The sequence below is a fragment of the Festucalex cinctus genome, chromosome 1 (genome assembly GCF_051991245.1).
Source record: "Festucalex cinctus isolate MCC-2025b chromosome 1, RoL_Fcin_1.0, whole genome shotgun sequence".
Classification (NCBI taxonomy): Eukaryota; Metazoa; Chordata; class Actinopteri; order Syngnathiformes; family Syngnathidae; genus Festucalex; species Festucalex cinctus.
Window position 1 is genome coordinate 355,756 of NC_135411.1, and position 15,311 is coordinate 371,066.

The 15,311-nt window shown below is 40.0% G+C and overlaps 1 protein-coding gene across 9 annotated transcripts; it reads right to left on the bottom strand.

Annotated features, from left to right (window-relative positions):
* Positions 1 to 705: 705 nt before the first annotated feature.
* On the bottom strand, positions 706 to 12,430 carry LOC144011876 (uncharacterized). 9 transcript variants are annotated; one of them, XR_013282123.1, is made up of 4 exons: positions 12,011 to 12,430; positions 2,251 to 5,073; positions 1,910 to 1,962; positions 1,116 to 1,800 (listed from the first exon to the last, which is right to left on the bottom strand). XR_013282123.1 is itself a non-coding variant. In XM_077511703.1 (2 exons), the coding sequence occupies exons 1-2, from the start codon at positions 12,132 to 12,134 to the stop codon at positions 3,512 to 3,514; spliced, it is 1,686 nt and encodes a 561-aa protein (XP_077367829.1). In that variant the 5' UTR covers positions 12,135 to 12,430; the 3' UTR covers positions 1,118 to 3,511. The 9 variants fall into 9 exon arrangements, 1 of the variants encoding a protein (XP_077367829.1); XR_013282122.1 differs by having other exon boundaries at positions 1,117 to 1,423; positions 1,729 to 1,800; positions 1,910 to 5,073; XR_013282118.1 differs by adding an exon at positions 706 to 1,102 and having other exon boundaries at positions 1,270 to 5,073.
* Positions 12,431 to 15,311: the final 2,881 nt, after the last annotated feature.

The following is a 15,311-nucleotide window of genomic DNA, read 5'->3' on the forward strand; positions in this document are numbered from 1 at the left end:
CACCAAGGCGCCTTTGGAGACTTTTGTTGTGAGGAAGTTTGACCATGTCAACGTCGACATCGTAGGTCCGCTTCCTCCTTCCCAGGGCTTCACCTACCTCCTGACGATGGTGGACAGGACGACCCGCTGGCCAGAGGCCGTTCCCCTGACCTCCATATCGACCAGTGACGTGGCCCGGGCGTTTATCGGGACCTGGGTCGCTCGGTTTGGACCGCCGGCGGACCTCTCGTCCGACAGGGGTGCGCAGTTCACGTCAGAGGTTTGCTGAGGGCCTCGGGGTCAAGCTACACCGCACCTGCGCTTATCACCCTCAGGCTGATGGGCTGTGCGAACGGTTCCATCGTTCGATGAAAGCCGCTTTGCGCGCTGGTCTTTCTGAAGGTAATTGGGTCGACAAGCTACCCTGGATCATGCTGGGCCTTCGTACTGCACCTAAGGAGGACCTGCAGTGTTCGTCGGCCGAGTTGGTCTATGGACAGGTGCTAAGAGTGCCAGGAGATTACAGACTATTTAGAAACAGAATAGCAACTTAATGCAATTAATCGCGCGACAAACTAAACTTTATTGCAACAAACACACAAACGTAGCACATATGAAAAAGACTATTTCCACAAAATTATGAGGTGGAAATAGTATTTTAAAGCTGGTTCAATTGTGATATACATACAAAATGTTATTTTTTGTTAGCCATCTTTAAAATATATTTTTCCATAAAGGCCTACAACAAGCAATACTAGGTGGTATATTTATGACAAAAAGTAGCCTACTTCATCTTCTTTTTTTTTAAATTCCTCTCCAAACATGATTTTATGATACATGTAAGCATTATGTAATGTACATGCTTCTGTAACTTCAAATAACCACTCCCATTTTTTTGTTTTCCAAATCACATTTATTTTGTGACATCAATTTATGCAGTTGCTGCAGCGTCTGTGAATGTTGTAATCTGAATAAAAACCAATGAGTTCTCCTCTTTTCCCATGTCCCCAGAACCCTCTATATTCTTTAAATATAGAATTGCATTGGATGCAAGGGGTGAGGCAATAGGGGATCCTGTACATCTTTTTGAAATCGGGTGAAAATGCACTCCAGTTGACGACACCTGGTAGATAGATAGACATACAGACAGACAGTCAAGTCATCTTATGTATATAGTGTTTTCAAACAGCCTTAGCTGTCAGATAGACAGACAGAATTATTTTTTTTTGTGTCCACCCATCCATGATCTTAACCACTTATCCTCATGATCCCCACTCCCTCACAACTTACTGTCTAGCCACTGAAAATGTGCTTCCCTACGAAATGATTCTTATCTGATGATCATCCAGAATCGGGTGCATGTCAGGGCCAGCACGTGGATTGCGCCTTCGCCATCATTGAGGACAGCAAGAATCAGGATGGATCGTAAAATCTCCTCTGGTAGCTGTGAACATAACCGCATAAACTAAAAATAGACTTGTCTTCATCATCAATATGATCATCATTATCTTCTTGGAACAAGAGAAGTGCAATGAAGAATTCCTTATCAGCATGTTTTTGTAGCTTTCACATAATTTGTTTATATTGTATAAATGTCAGAGCCACATGATTCTCTGATAAAGATGCAATATTAAAGTCTCTACTCTGTGTAGTTCTGTTTGACTAGCCAGTGAGTGTATATCATCAGTTCATAACTGTGCTTCACCTCCAAAGTGTAAAATACATAAATAAAAATTGTTGCATGCATGCCTGACAGATGGAAGCGACCACTCTCTCTGCAGAAGGCTTCTTGACCTTGGTTGCTGACATCGGACGTTCCTCCTTAAGTTCAAGGGAATGGGATTAATTATATGTTTTGGACATGTATACACTACAATGACAATTTGCATAGATTAATTGGGGTTTGGAAAATTCTGTCCATTATTCTTACCTTGGCATTCTCATCTATTTTCCTCTTTCTGGAAATGCGAGCCAGCCTTATTTCTGTGCATTAGGTTAGAAAAAGCTTTTCAAATTTGAAAGGTCTTTCTTTAAAAGTCTGTGTCATTTGTTTAATTGTAATTTTCTATATAGAGTACTAGTGGCATCCATTACTTGGCATCAGTATCAGTGAGTACTTTTTAGGTTGTAGCGAAATGTATTCATCATTCATAAAACTAACAATACATTCTTTTTCATATTTATAAAAATTGCTTACCATGGCAACTAAGAAAGAATTGCCATATTGACAAAATTTAAATTGATTATAGTGGTCTTCAAACTACAACATACCTTCATGACAAACTGCCGTCTTATCTTGAGTTTGCAGATGTGCCACAACATATGCAAACTCTCCACCTTTGGCACAAATGCTGCATCTGTATCGGTTCAAGCCTTCCAAAATGGGTGCTGGTAGGTGTCCATCTTTATAGACGGTTCGATGAAGCTGAGTGCAAATTAGAACACATTTTATTTGTATAAATCTTTTGTCATCCGACTGTAGAATTGGCCAATTACAATCCAAAAACATACCAACAGAAATAGAAAAAACTGGACTCATGTAAAGATTTCTTAACGTTCATGCCACAACAGAGTAAAATTATGTTATTATTCAAATCCCATCGATACATTAATGGTAATTAATTACGTAGCTACGCTATACAGGCCTATCTGCTGCAAATATGTGACGTATTGGGCTTACACCATTTTGCATTACGTACAGCGTCACGGTGGATTCCCCATTTGCAAGTTACTACTTTTAGGTCAGCATATTGTACGGTACACAGGTTCAAACTATTGTTCCATGCGAAATAACAATTGGAATTCAACGAGAGAGATATGGAAGAAAAACATTGTGTTCCACTAAATCATTTCAATTCATTTTTCAAACTTTCTGTGCGGGAAACGAACTTTTCTTTAGCGACCTATGTGCTAATGTTCATTAAATAAAATACATGTCCACTTACTTTCTGCTCCCGACTCGTCATTTTACAAATTATTTCGTGTCGTCCCCGGGAACTTTTTGAGAACTAAGAGGTTGTGATAATGGATGGAATGATTTCGTTTCGTAGTTCTCGTGGCGACCGCTCGCTGCAGAGAAGTTGAGAACAACACTACTGGATCACGACAGCAGCGTCACTTTCCGTCAATCAAGAGCATAGGGGCGTTCCGTTCCGTTCCGTGGGCGTTCCGTTCCCAGTCTGCGGTCTGCAATCAGACTCGCGATCAGTTGCGTTATTTTTTGGACACACTAATTTGTGCATAATTAATTAACCTAAAATAATGTGTTCAACAACAGCCTTTTAATATGAATATAAGGCAAACTACATATGAACGGACATTTACATGTACAGATGACAGATTATAGCCGTCAGTTATAATCTGCAGCCACTTGTCAGGTTGATGTTACGTTTTCAAAACAAACTCAATTTCAAAATAGGCTAAGACACAACACACGATACAAGTACACAGATCAATCATTCATTTAGCGGTAGAAATTTCTGCACCATTTTAAACGTCAATTCCTAAATGAGATCATATCAAGCTTCATTCATCAACCGCTTTTCTCACCAGCACACTTGTGCCTCTCAGCGTTGCCCTTTGTTGGGAATCTTTGACCACAAACTGAGCAAGCAAAGGGCTTCTCTCCAGTGTGGGTTCTTGTGTGGATTTTTAAGTATCCCTTGGAAGAAAAATTTTGACCACAAACCAAGCAAGCAAAGGGCTTCTCTCCAGTGTGGGTTCTTGTGTGGATTTTTAAGTATCCCTTGGAAGAAAAATTTTGACCACAAACCAAGCAAGCAAAGGGCTTCTCTCCAGTGTGGGTTCTTGTGTGTGTTTTTAAGTGTACCCTCTGAGCAAAATATTGACCACAAACTGAGCAAGCAAAAGGCTTCTCTCCAGTGTGGGTTCTTGTGTGTATTTTTAAGTTTCCCTTGAAAGCAAATTTTTGACCACAAACTGAGCAAGAAAATGGTTTCTCATCAGTGTGGGTCTTTGTGTGTCTTTTTAACGTTTCATTAGCAGTAAATTTTTTACCACAAACTGAGCAAGCAAAAGGCTTCTCTCCAGTGTGGGCTCTTGTGTGGATTTTTAAGTATCCCTTGGAAGAAAAATTTTGACCACAAATCAAGCAAGCAAAGAGCTTCTCTCCAGTGTGGGTTCTTGTGTGTCTTTTTAATTTTTCCTTTTCACGAAATTTCTTACCACAAACTGAGCAGGCAAAGGGCTTCTCTCCAGTGTGGGTTCTTGTGTGTATTTTTAAGTATCCCTTGTAAGAAATTTTTTTACCACAAACCAAGCAAGCAAAGGGCTTCTCTCCAGTGTGGGTTCGCGTGTGGATTTTTAAGTTTGCCTTATAAGGAAATTTCTTACCACAAACTGAGCAGGCAAAGGGCTTCTCTCCAGTGTGGGTTCTTGTGTGTATTTTTAAGTGTACCCTCTGAGCAAATTTTTGACCACAAACTGAGCAAGCAAAGAGCTTCTCTCCAGTGTGGGTTCTTGTGTGGATTTTTAAGTTTCCCTTGTGAGCAAAATTTCGACCACAAACTGAGCAAGCAAAAGGCTTCTCTCCTGTGTGGGTTCGCGTGTGCGTTGTTAAAGTTTCCTTCCTAGAGAAACTTCGACCACAAACTGTGCAAGCAAAGGGTTTATGACCAGTGTGGCCCATCGCGTGTCTTCTCAAATGAGACTTGGAACCAAAGGTTTTTCCACACTGAGAACATTTCCACCGTTTGCCATCAGTGTGACATGTCACATCATCGTCACACTGTTCATCGTCAGCAGTGTGAGCAGCGTGTGACGCGTCTTCACCATCTGACATAAGAGCTAACCGGCTGTCATCATTTGTCATTTGTTGTCTGCTTGGAGACTCCGCCCCTTTGTTCTCTTCATATTGACGTTCATCTTCAGTCTTCAAATGGACACCAGTCACGGGCAACTCTGTGAAGTGCTCCTCCTCTTCAATGTATGGTGGCAGCTGCTCCTCTTTTTTGATGTTGGGAGGCTGTTGCTGCTGCTCTTCTTTAACTTGCAGAGGCTCCAAGTCCTCCTCCTGTTTCACGCCAGGGAACTCTGGCTCCTGCCGCTCAGGAAAAATATATTTTTCACTGACATCTGCGAGACACAAGATACACATGGTTTGGTAAAGTTAATTTATTGTGATGTTATGTATTTTATATTGAAGTTTATCACATGGGCCACATGAGTGAATGAATAACAATCTATACACAAGTATTTTTTTTAAACTTTTAAACATTTTTTTTTAAACTCAACAAGTGAGTCACATCCTTTCAGGGCAATTCCCAAATGATTCCACAAATTAACACCTAACAGATACACACCTTTGCTTAATATTTGTTCTTGTTTTTTTGTTTTGTTTTTATAGACATGTGCACCCCTTATATCATAAGGACTGTGTCTAATTTGGTGCTAATTTAAACTCAACCAAGTCATAAAATTTCATTGTATTTAATTTAATAAATAATGGATGTGTTGATTCAGTATATTTTGATTAATTAATAATTCTTATAGCTCTCTTTTGCAATTTGAATACAGAGTTGGTGTTTGTTTTATTTGCATTTGCCCAGATTTCCACACAATAGGTCAGATATTGTAAGAATAATGAACTGTATAATGTATATAATGAGTTCATGTTCAGGACATCCTTAGTTTTATAGAGTATCCCTATGATTATTCACATTTTCCTTTTAACAATTTCTATGTGTGGCTTCCAAAATAATTTATCATCAATAACTACTACAAGGAATTTGTTTTCATACGCCCTTTCTATTTCAACTGAATTAACTTGGGCTGGGTTCAAAATATTGATATATCGATATCGTATAGATACGCCTTTTCATATCCCAATATCGATACATAAAGCCATGTATAGATATATCGACCCCGCCCCCAACACACACACACACACACACACACAACACATTCAACACACACAAACAAATGCTTCCGAGCCCGTGTCACTTACACGGTGGAAGCCAGTATCGATCATCTCCCCACCCACCCCATCCCCTCAACCACCATTGGAACATTTGCACAAAAAACATTGTGAATGAGTGTCAGTGTTTTTTGTTACTTTTTTTTTTCTTTTTTTTTTACATAGCCTGTACTGTGGATGTAATTGATTTAATTATTTGTTTTTATAAGGTCATGTTAAATAAAACAGTATTAATGTAACTGCAATTGATTCAATTCTTAATGTAAATATTCATATTTTTACTAATGCATTAAATTACAGCAAGAGCAAGAAGTTTCTACTATTTGCAGCACTGGTACTTTTGACTGTCTAAAATAGGTGCTGCATGAATTCCTCAAATGAATCGAAAATCGTTGTGAATCATTAATCGAATCGAATCGATCCTGGAAATTTGAATCGATACCCAGCCCTAGAATTCACCATAAATTCATCCATCCATCCATCCATCTTCCTCCGCTTATCTGAGGTCGGGTCGCGGGGGCGGCAGCTTTAGGAGGAAAACCCAGACCTCCCTCTCCCCAGCCACTTCAACCAGCTCCTCCGGCGGCATCCCAAGGCGTTCTCAGGCCAACCGGGAGACATAGTCTCTCCAGCGTGTCCTGGGTCGTCCCCGGGGCCTCCCGCCAGTGGGACATGCCCGAAACACCTCCCCAGGGAGGCGTCCAGGAGGCCTCCGAACCAGATGCCCGAGCCACCTCAGCTGGCTCCTCTCAACACGGAGGAGCAGCGGCTTGACTCCGAGTCCCTCCCGGATGACCGAGCTTCTCACCCTATCTCTAAGGGAGAGCCCGGACACCCTGCGGAGGAAACTCATTTCGGCCGCTTGTATCCGGGATCTCGTTCTTTTGGTCACGACCAGTGGCGCTCCTGCCATTAGGCAGATTAGGCAGATGCTAGGGGCGCTCGTGAGCAAAAGGACGACAGGGAAAGGAGAATTTATTGATTTTTTTTTTTTACTTTTATCAGTCACGTAAACGTGCGTCTTCTGTTCAAGTAAACCATGGCTTGCCAGCCAACCACATACATCCTTTCAAATTTGGCTTTGATTGACATCTACGGCTAGCCAATGGTAATCGGGATTGGGGGGGGTGACGCGCGCTCCGGAGACGCGCATTAGCCAAATCTACTTCCGCGTTAGATAGTGGTGCACGTTCGCCGGCCGGCACTGACCCAATGACTGAGCAGTGAGCAAACGCCAAACCTCGATCCAGGATGACACAGTTGACATGGTTGGGAATCCTGCGTTCACTGGTCCACTAAACAACGTTCACAAGTGAGTGGCAAACTTTTGTTTTGATTAGTCAAGCCACACAGCACGGACAAATTGTAGCAATACACAGTATGCGGTTAACAAGGCAAGGCAAGGCAAGGCAAGTTTATTTGTATAGCACATTTCATACACAAGGCAACTCAATGTGCTTTACACGAGGAAAGACAACACATAAGCATCAAGAAACAGTAGTTAACATTCAGAGGAAGAAAAATAAATGAAAATAGGTTACAAACTAACAATCTTAAAACATTATTCAACAAACTTTAAAAAAAATTTAACATAAGGAAGTTTAAAATGATAAAAATAAAAATAAAAATAATAATTAAAAAAAAAAACACTTAATTAAAGCTGTTTAAAAGTCCCTAATCAAAGGTATAAGAAAAAAGCAAAGTTTTTAACCTGGATTTAAAAGCATTTACACTCGGGGCTGACTTCACTTCTGTTGGTAGCCTATTCCATCTGTGTGCAGCATAATAGCTAAATGCAGCTTCTCCATGTTTGCTTCGAACTCTGGGTTCCACTAGTTGGCCCAAGTCTGTAGATCTCAGAGCCCTGCTGGGCTTGTACTCAATCAGCATTTCTTGGATATATTCAGGACCCAAACCATTTAGTGATTTATAGACGAGTAGCAGAACTTTAAAATCGATTCTACAGCTGACAGGGAGCCAGTGTAAATCCTTAAGTACTGGAGTAATATGTTCTGATCTTTTTGTTTTGGTCAGAACTCGAGCTGCAGCGTTCTGAATGAGCTGCAATTGTCTCATGTTCTTTTGAGAGAGTCCAGTCAGAAGACCGTTACAGTAATCTAGTCTGCTGGAGATAAAAGCATGGATAAGCTTCTCTTGGTCTGCTTGAAGCATGCAGTCCTTCAGTCTGGATATGTTTTTCAGCTGGTAAAAGGCTGTTTTAGTGATGAATTTAATATGATTGCTGAAGGTCAGATCTGAGTCTATTAGTACCCCAAGATTTCGAACTTGGTCTTTAGTTTCTAAAGACAGTGACTCAAGCTGTTTTTTAACAGCAATCCTCTTTTCTTTATTGCCGAAAACAATGAGCTCCGTTTTGTTTTCGTTCAGCTGAAGGAAATTTTGGTTCATCCAGTTGTTAACTTGCTCTAGAGAATGACACAATGTGTTAATAGAATTGCTGTCATTTGGGGACATCGATAAATACAGTTGTGTGTCATCTGCATAACTATGATAGTCAACATCGGTGTTCTGAAGCATTTGACCCAAAGGTAACATATACAGACTGAACAACAGGGGTCCAAGGACTGACCCTTGAGGGACCCCACATGTCATGGCCTTTCGATCAGATTCAAAATTTTAACAGACCCACACAGTCACACATACACAACAAATACTTTGGAGCATAAAATTATTTATCACTAAAGCATAGTTGCAGTACAATGTAAGTTGAATTCTCTTTTCTTTTTTTTTTTTATTGCCAAGTTTGTCACGGTTGATGACTGTCACTAAGTTATAATAATAATAATAATAATAACAATAATAATAAGAATAATAATAATAAACAGCACTTTACACATCCTTTTGGATTGATATTTTTCACTGAACCCATATGTCGTTTCTGTATATTATCGACATATCTCAACTCAATCTTTTTTTTATAAAGCACTTTAAAACATCCATTGCTGCATACAAAGTGCATGGAATAGAAATCAGTCTCGCAGTGGACACAAGTGAAAGAAAATAACACAAAATAAAATTAATTATAGTAAATATAAGTAGGTAAGTATAAAAGCAAAAATAAAAAATAAAAAAAATATATAAGATGTAGGGAAGTGAATAAGTAAATATAACTATAAATAAAATAACACAAAATACAGAAGGCACCATAAAACACTGAAATGATGCGAAGTTTCATGCTGAGTCAAAGACCAAAGAATAAAGATGTCTGGCAAAAATTATCCGAAATGTTATCCATATCGTACAGCCCTAAATCCAAAAAGCAAATGAAGGCAACTGCTAGCTAATCTCAGATAGAAGGGGCTGGGTCACAGTCATTCCGCCGCTTTTGCAGTTGTCACAATGCCACTGTTCAACCTGAACAACATTAGATTTAGGTTGATGAAGTGTGCTCCCCCAAAAAAGGTAATGCCCCCCCTGCACTCTCTTTCTGGTGACAGGTCTGGCTCTTTAGTTAAGAAAATGAAATGAAAATGCTAGTAAGCTGTCCTGGCTCAAACCTTAAAAAAAAAAAAAAAAACTGATCACGGTCAGATTCTCAGGTGGATGTGCAGGCTGATACAGCACGGACGTCATAAATTAACTGGGCTGCTCATGCTGTAGCGAAAAGTGAAGCTGGCGGCGGCCATCTTGTGTTGCCAAACCTACAGTAAGTTGACTTTTCAGCAGCATTTTTTCCACGTTATTTTCTTCCTCTACAGCGAAAATACCACTGTGACGTACGGTTCTACCATTAAGTATAAAATAACTGGGAAATGCTCTAAATGTAAATATTTTGTGGTTGGTCTAATAATTTGAGTGGGGGTCGTGTTTGTGGTTGGTCTAATAAGTTGTGCACACTCTGGGAGGGGGGGCACTACCAGAAATCCTGCCTAGGGTGCCAAGTTGCTTAGGAACGCCACTGGTCACGACCCACAGCTCGTGACCATAAGTGAGGGTCGGAACGTAGGTCGACCGGTAAATCGAGAGCTTCTCCTTTTGGCTCAGCTCTTTCGTCACCACGACGGACCAATACAGAGTCCGCATTACTGCAGACGCTGCACCGATCCACCTGTCGATCTCCCGTTCCATCATGCCCTCACTTGTGAACAAGACCCCAAGATACTTGAACTCCTCCACTTGGGGGAGGATCTCATCCCCGACCCGGAGAGGACACGCCACCCTTTTCCGATTGAGGACCATGGTCTCGGATTTGGAGGTGCGGATCCTCATCTCAACCGCTTCACACTCGGCTGCGAACCGCTCCAGTGAGAGTTGGAGATCCCAGCCTGAAGAAGCCAACAGCACCACATCATCTGCAAAGAGCAGAGATGCAATGCTGAGGCCACCAAACCGGATCCCCTCAACGCCTCGGCTGCGCCTAGAAATTCTGTCCATAAAAATTATGAACAGAATCGGTGACAAAGGGCAACCTTGGCGGAGTCCAACCCTCACCGGAAACGAATCCGACTTACTGCCTGCAATGCGGACTAAACAGGGACCGAACCGCCCGTATCAGAGGGCCCGGTACACCGTACTCCCGAAGCACCTCCCACAGGACTCCCCGAGGGACACGGTCGAACGCCTTCTCCAAATCCACAAAACACATGTGGACTGGTTGAGCGAACTCCCACGCACCCTCAAGGATCCTGCTGAGGGTGTAGAGCTGGTCCACTGTTCCACGGCCAGGACGAAAACCGCACCGCTCCTCCTGAATCCGAGATTCGACTTCCCGAGGGACCCTCCTCTCCAGCACCCCTGAATAGACCTTACCAGGGAGGCTGAGGAGTGTGATCCCTCTATAGTTGGAACACACCCTCCGGTCCCCCTTCTTAAAAAGGGGGACCACCACCCCGGTCTGCCAATCCAGAGGCACTGTTTTCACCATAATTTATATTAGAATATTAGAGATGAAAACACAAATTTCAGAAAACGGGTTGCTCATTGGTTTAATTGATTTTTGATTATTAAAAGTTAACATTTGCCAAAAAAAAAAAAAAGTCTACTAGGAATATATAGAAATATGGTTGAGGTATTGTAACTTGTTCAACCATTTTTCATTGTGCAAAAAAAATAAATATGCAAAAAAAAATAATGCAAAAATGTTGCGGAGTCAAGGTGTGAGACGAGGGTCAACACAGCATACATTTTGATCAACATGACATCAGCAACTAATATTGTAGGAAACAAGAGAAAATTGTACATATTCATTTGCATACAGCCTTAAAATAAAAAAATAAAAATAAAAGTCCTCCGCTTATTTTTAAAAAAAAATTTTTTCTCATTATCTGTAAATTTCAGCTTCTTAGCTCAATAGCTTCCAGGCCATGTGACCTATTGACCCCAAACCAATGCAGCATCATAGTGCCATGTCTGATAGATGATGCACACCTTTTATTTTATTTTTTTCATTTAAGACTTCCACTTATTTTCTGCTTAATAGCTTCTAGGTCATATGACCTATTGACCCCAAATTAGTTCTGCCTCAAAGTGGCATGTCTGCTCGATGACACACACCTATTTTTTTCTCAATTTCAACCTTTCCTTCATTTTAAATTACCGTTAACTTAATACTGTACATATCAATGTTATTGCTCAATATCACCCCACAAGAGTGCATTCCCAGTGAAATTTGAATTGGTACTGTTATTGTGAAACAGCTTTTAAACTGTTAACAATAATAATAATAATAATAATAATAATAATAATAATAATAATAATAATAATAAAACCAAGCATACTTTAAACTGCGTTTGAATTCAATTTTATTTTTGAAAACCGATCTTTTATTTTGAAAACCCAATGTTGTTCTTGGTCACATTCTCCGCGCCAGCGTCTCTTCGAGCACACTACCGTAAATCCTAGAAAAGGGCGAACAGAAAAAAATGAAGTGCGGCTGACTTGACCGCGTAAAAAGAAAAGGCGGCTAGCTTGACCTCAGCTGTAGCTCTGCTAAATCCAATTCTTATCGACTGAGAAATGTACCAAACCGACTGAAGAAAAAAACTGTGTATCGTAACAAAGTGACCCGGTGAAGAGTCCTTACAGAAATAAAAACGTACATATGGTTGAAAAGTGTCGACGAAACAAGTGACAAACCTGCTCTGTTCAACACAACTCGAGGCTGCTTGTAAACGGCGTCCAGCAGTTGACGTTGTCGCTCGTTGTCCTCCTGTGCTCCACAAAGCTCCTCTTCGTACTTGACTTTCGCCATTGTGAACATCTTCACACGATATTCACGACACTTTACGCTCACGATTGACGTCTGCTGAGCCAAATTGTCGATAGCAAACGGGTCTCGTTTTTTGGCGCCTAGCAAGCTAAGCTAAGCTAAGCTAAGCTAAGGCAAAATAAAGAGGGCCGAGAGATACGATTGAACCAGACACGAAACGTAGCAATTATGTTTGACTTCAATAAAGTAGTGACGGGGCAAAGTGTCGATGTGTCAGTTCGTTCCGTACGAATTCGTGTTGAATTATTTTTATCGTGAAGCCGAGCGTAAACGCGTCGTGCCTGGAATGGAGTTGCTCTTCTGCTACCACGTGAAATCTACGGCAATTACACTTGGACAAAGCTCATGTCACGAAAATGTTAATATTTAATTTTACTTTAAAAAAAAAAAAAAAAAAAAAAAAAAGCTCATAAATTAATACGTTTAATTCTAGATTCATTTGGTTAATAAAAATAAATAGACCTTTAAACTGCACTCGGACGAATAAGAAGAAACATGTTTACTTCCTGTACATACGAGTAGCCCAGTTTAGTTTTTATTTTTTAAATCTCTATTCACTCAATCAGTATACAAACTATTGGGGGGGTAATAATACAATCATTGTATACACTATAAACAATTAGAACATAGAACACGCCAGGAAAGTTAAAACATACAAAAGCTAAACCAAATAAAATCAATAGTAAAACTGAAAGAAAAGAAAATAGTTTGATACAAAATCATATAAATAAATGATAAGTTTGCAATAGTTATATGTTTTTACAGCTTTTGCACAGACAACCAGACAATGACAAAAAAATAATTTCTCACGGATACAAAAAAAAAATCAATAAAGGATTGTTTCTTATGTGTAAATTTAGACTTATGAATGTAAAACTTCGCTAGAATAATCATAAGATTTATCAAATGAAACTGTGTATCGACATTATTATCAAATTCAAATATACCAAAATAATACATGCTTCCAAAGTAAGGAGAAATCTGGATAAATGTAGATTATAATGAATTGTGATAATGTACCCCAGAATTATGAGGAGCACAGTTGTTTTTTTTTTTAAAACATCCTTGCTGTTTTACCTCAGACTGTAAATCCACCCAAGAGTCTCTGGTCTTTTTTTTTTTTTTTTTTTTTTTTTTTTTAAGATTTGAGCCAGGAAAAGTTCTAGTCGAGTGCCGGCAAATTCTATGCACTATTGACTACACTTTTTCTTTTCTTGCTCGGCCGAATATCGCTGCCAAAAGTCAGGTGAGTTGTATCCGTAATTGACCTTTCGCAAACTCCGCCCCCCCAAACGAGCATTGACCAATCACACATTTAGCAACCGTTGCTATGTAAGCATAGTCCGTCAAGCTTTACTCAGCTCTTGATGACGTCCATAGTCTGATTGATTTTATTTGATGGCTTACGAGACTGCTAACCACCATAAAACTTTACGGAAGAAGAGTGACAACCATTAACAACCTCCGGACCTCCAAAATGATGAAGCGGTGTGCCGACGGAGTATGTAAATCGGACTGTGCTAAGGTAAGACTATGCTAACTCTATCGGGCTAACTAGCTAGCTGTAGTGTAGTTTGCTTTCGGGGCAATAACAAAACAATATCAAAGTTATTGTAGTTACTATTAATGAATAAAATATATTACTAGAATGTCATTGCCATCTAAGTTAAGCTTGTTCAGTCAGTGGTTAATGTTAGTTTAATGTCTTCTGTTAGCTTTTGCATTCGTCTAAATGTTGCGAGCTAACGTTAACACAAAGCTTCGTCAAGTTTGGCAAACTTAAGCGTCCTAATAAGTGCCCCGAGCTTATCTTGTTTTCATTTTTCATGCAGCATTTTGTGAACGGACACCCGTCTCCGGAGTATCCCAACCAGCCATATAACCTGAACTACATCCATGGCTAGGGTGACATATTTTTTTTTATGATGGACAAAGAATAACAATGACTGATCTGATGCTTTCAAAGACAAAAACCCCCCACTAATGTTTAGCTAGCTATAAACACCGAGGTTTAGCTAACTTGCTGACCTAACAGTAATCCTCATATTTTAACAATACTAGACTAATATAAGTAAGAAAACTTACCCGGCAGTACAAGAGCACGACTGGTCCATAATGCTGTGCTGGTTGCATCTGAAGTATAGGTCATGGGGTTTTCTCAGATTTAGCGTGCGTCCTGTGTGTTTCCCCTTCGCTGGCTAATTTAATATTATGACTATAACCCTCCACTGCATATTGTAAACCTTTTTGCCTTGATCTGGAGGATATTGCACTGGTATTGCTCCAAAAGAAATCACTAATACACGCCGGTGTAAGTCTTCCCGTCACGGCTTGTGCTGTCGGAGGCACCAAGCTTGACGGACTAGCAACAGTAACTAAGGGGGGCGGAGCTAATGCGAAAGGTCAATTGCGGTTTCAAAACAACATTGAAAACATTTTCAGTCTTTCAACCAATGCCTCGGGAAAACAATGCCAAAATGCCATTTTTGAAACTTGGCTGGTGAACGTTTTGAATCTCTGAAAGTTTGTGGGTGAAACTGTTAAAAAAAAAAAAAAAAGGTTGTCATTTTGAATGATTTTTTATACTTTTTGGAGATTCAAACCCACTTTTCAGGTTTGGAAATATTTTTTCAACGTTTTGAGAACGTTCAGAGTTTACAGGTTTCAAAAACGGGAAACAAATAAATGCCTCGGGAGAACAATGCCAAAACGCCATTTTTGAAACTTGGCTGGTGACCATTTTGAACCTCTGAAAATTTGTGGGTGAAACACTGTAAAATCATACTTTAAAAAAATGTCTGTCTTTTCTAAGCATTTTTTTTTTATTTTACAGCTTTTTCTGTGATTTTTTAGTCATTCAAAAATATTTTTGGAGATTCGAAACATTTTTTCAGTCATTCAAAAATGTTTTCGGAGATTCAAACCGAAGTTACGAGGTATTGGCAGGATTCTGATTCCAAACTTTTACCCTTGACTTCTCATTTCAAAACGAGTAATCCATCTTGTTCGGTGAGACGAATAAACATTTGGTTTCCCCGTCATAACAGCCCTCTGAGATAAACCCTGAGGACTGCAACAAAACTGAGTTTTGACACCCCTGAGCTAGTCTAACAGCACAACAACCTCCCAAAATCCCCACTTAACTGGCATTGCTGCTTGAAAGCGCCA